The 3,088-nt window shown below is 30.5% G+C and overlaps 1 protein-coding gene across 1 annotated transcript; it reads left to right on the top strand.

The window, feature by feature from the left end:
• Positions 1–1,683: 1,683 nt before the first annotated feature.
• On the top strand, positions 1,684–2,175 carry LOC133034335 (uncharacterized mitochondrial protein AtMg00310-like). Its single transcript, XM_061109398.1, has one exon. It carries the CDS (start codon positions 1,684–1,686, stop codon positions 2,173–2,175), a length of 492 nt encoding a protein of 163 aa, XP_060965381.1.
• The last annotated feature ends 913 nt before the right edge of the window (positions 2,176–3,088 follow it).

Here is a 3,088-nt window from a genome sequence, read left to right as displayed (position 1 = left end):
CTTAATTTTGGGATTTGGAATGTGGACTAAGTTGTGATCAATGTTATAGTATCATGGTCCATGGTCATGTTGTTATTTATTTATTTAATTTTTTTTTTTTAAATCGGTCATGTTGTTATCTTTTCCTTTTATTATACTTTACATGTGGCTTTCATATATATATAATAAGACAATATAACAATATTCAATATGATCCCTTGGGGTTTTGGCTCTTAGCTTGCTTGATCTAATAACCCTTATCACAAATGAGCATACTTATTGTTAATTTTGATGGAGCCATGGGAATTGGGTGAATAAAAAGTAGGGAATCTTGTCATTGCATATCTCGGTGTGTTGTATTTGAGTGTTTTATAAAACTAGCAAATAAACCGCGCTTCGCGTGCCGTTGTATTTTGCGGTTGTTTTTTGTTTAGAGTTCATTAAGTCATAATAATAAATTAAATTTCAAATTTTAGTATTTTTAATATAATTTCTTTTAAGAATATGAATAATAATTCTACAATATTTTTTACGTAGAAAAACAAATTGATATTGTAGAAAAATTATTATACAATTTCTTATCTTAAAATGAAAGTTAAAAAGAGGTATTTTCAAAAGTTATAATTAAAAAAAATTAAAAATTGAAGAATCTTCATATAAAATAGAGGTCTAGAAAGATAATTGATAAATCTACAGAAAATTTATGATAATGATATTTCAAAATTATTATTATCATGACCCTATCTTATTTATTGTTGCCACTATATTCAAGGTTGTTGTCTTCACTATATCTCACTTGTAGTTGTCACTACATTGAAAACTGATGTCATTACCGTATCTCACTTATAGTTGTTACTATCATTGCCATTAGCTAGGTTTGCCCTCAACATAAAATAAATCAAATAATGAGTTTACTATAGAAGAAAAGCATTATGTCACTACCTTATGTCTCAATCATTATGAGTTAACTACTATGTAATGAGTTAAGAAAACAATAGATAAAGATATTTAAAGTAATTTTAAAAGAAAAATTTAATTACCAATATTGTTATATATACTTTTTAAAACTCAAAAAAATTAAAGTAGAGATGTAATATTAATTTTCTCTAGATATATATTTATACACATGCATCATTAATAAATATAATTAAAGTGGTAAAACTTATAACTTTTAGAAAAATATGCTACAATTATTTTAGTATATTATAAATTATATTGATGTCATCAATAAGTTTATCGATTCTGTATAATATTATTAATCCTAGTCGACATGGTCCCAATTTTACGCTTTGATGTCCACTATTGATTCTGCATAGCACATACCTATAAATATTTAAGCAAACATAGAAATAAAGTGTTAGCCTCAAGCTCCCCTCTAATATGTATATTATAAACACAAATTAATACATAATGACACTTAATTGTAGATACAAAATCAATAATAAAGTGATTTTTTTTTAAAAAAAAAAAACACAAGTGAAAAATAATTTTCTCATATATATATATAAAAAAAAAGAAATATAAAAAATAATAAGATTTAGGGATATGTTAATATCACTTGGTCTCAATTTTACGTTTTGATGTCAACTATTGATCCTTCATACCACCAGTCCTATATATAAGGATTTAAGCAAACATAAAAAAAGAGTGTTAGCCTCAAGGTCTTGCTCTAATATGTATATTATAAACACAAATCAATTTATAATGAACTTGTTGCCCCAGAGAACTTGTTCACATTTGGAAAGCCTTATGTCTAAGTATTGGTGGAGTTCGAGTAGAAGGAAGGGTGTGAGCTGGTTTAGTTGGAGGAAACTATGCAAACATAAGAACTCTGGTGGGATGGATTTTCGGAGTCTGCGTGATTACAATCTATCTCTGTTGGGTAAGCAAGGTTGGCGGTTGCTTCTGTTACAGGATTCCCTTGTGGGTCGAATATATAAGGCTCGATATTTTCCTAACTGTTCATTCTTGGAGGCCGGGTTGGGTGGCAATCCGAGCTTTATATGGCGCAGTGTCCTTGAGTCACAAGCGCTGCTCATGGACGGCGCCCGTAGGAGAATAGGAACCGATTCATCTACTGCGGTGCTTAAAACACATTGGCTTTTGTCTGAGACCAATCCGTGTGTGGTATCTACTCATCCGGCACTGGCCAATTGTAAAGTGTCCCAACTCATGAAGCCAGATAGTAGACAATGAGACTTGTAACTTATTCAGGACTTGTTTGATCCCCGTGATGTTGAGCTCATCAAACAGGTGCCTTTGAGTGTTAATCTTGCGAGTGATAGTTGGTTTTGGATGAGGATCCAACTGGTTTTTTCACTGTCAAAAGTGTTGGGTTTTATGCCCTAAATAAAACTCATTTCAATATAATCAGATTTACTTATTAATAAAGATCAAAAATAACATTTAATGTTCCATGGTTCACATGATTTATTTCATGATTATTTACATAATGTATGAATTCTATTTAAGTCCAGAACATATCAATTTGTTAATGATTATAGTGTTGTCAACACAGTGGAATATAATCTTAATTATATGTTCGAAAGTTTATTCCCTGATTTGTTAATTCACTGGATTTAGACTGACATGATAATCAGCGATAGGTATTCTTACACCTTGGATAAGTGTTATGTCCTTTCCAGGACATTGGCAAAGTTTACCAGCATCAGATGTATGGAGTATATATCGGAGGGGACCGATATTGAACTTTGATTAGATATATTAAAATTTACCGTAATATCTATTCAATTCAATATCACCCGTTGATCCTAGATCAAATGATCTTAATCCTGATATGTTTAGGTTCGATCTTAAGAGTATTATACATGTTCTTTGATTTGTTAGTTAAGCCTACTTTTGGGTCAGGGTGATACGTACATTTTGGGAACATGATAGTACAATTGAGTGGGAGCGCTAACATAAATATGGAATCTATAACTTCTATAGGAATTTAGAAGTGAAACGATGATATCCTTCAAGCTTGGCTAAACATAGATAAATGGTGGAGATCTCATTTCACTTCGCTGAAATATCATTTATACGGAGCTAAGTGTTTTATATGGTATTGATCATTCTAATGGTGGCGACTGTATTTGACTTACAAAAT

Source organism: Cannabis sativa, chromosome 2 (genome assembly GCF_029168945.1).
Source record: "Cannabis sativa cultivar Pink pepper isolate KNU-18-1 chromosome 2, ASM2916894v1, whole genome shotgun sequence".
NCBI classification, from domain to species: Eukaryota; Viridiplantae; Streptophyta; class Magnoliopsida; order Rosales; family Cannabaceae; genus Cannabis; species Cannabis sativa.
The sequence above is the reverse complement of the archived record's forward strand: the minus strand, read 5'-3'. Positions and strand labels throughout refer to the sequence as shown.

Bases quoted from the DNA above. Each gene is read 5' to 3' on its own strand.
- LOC133034335 (XM_061109398.1), top strand. From the start codon at position 1,684: ATGAACTTGTTGCCCCAGAGAACTTGTTCACATTTGGAAAGCCTTATG.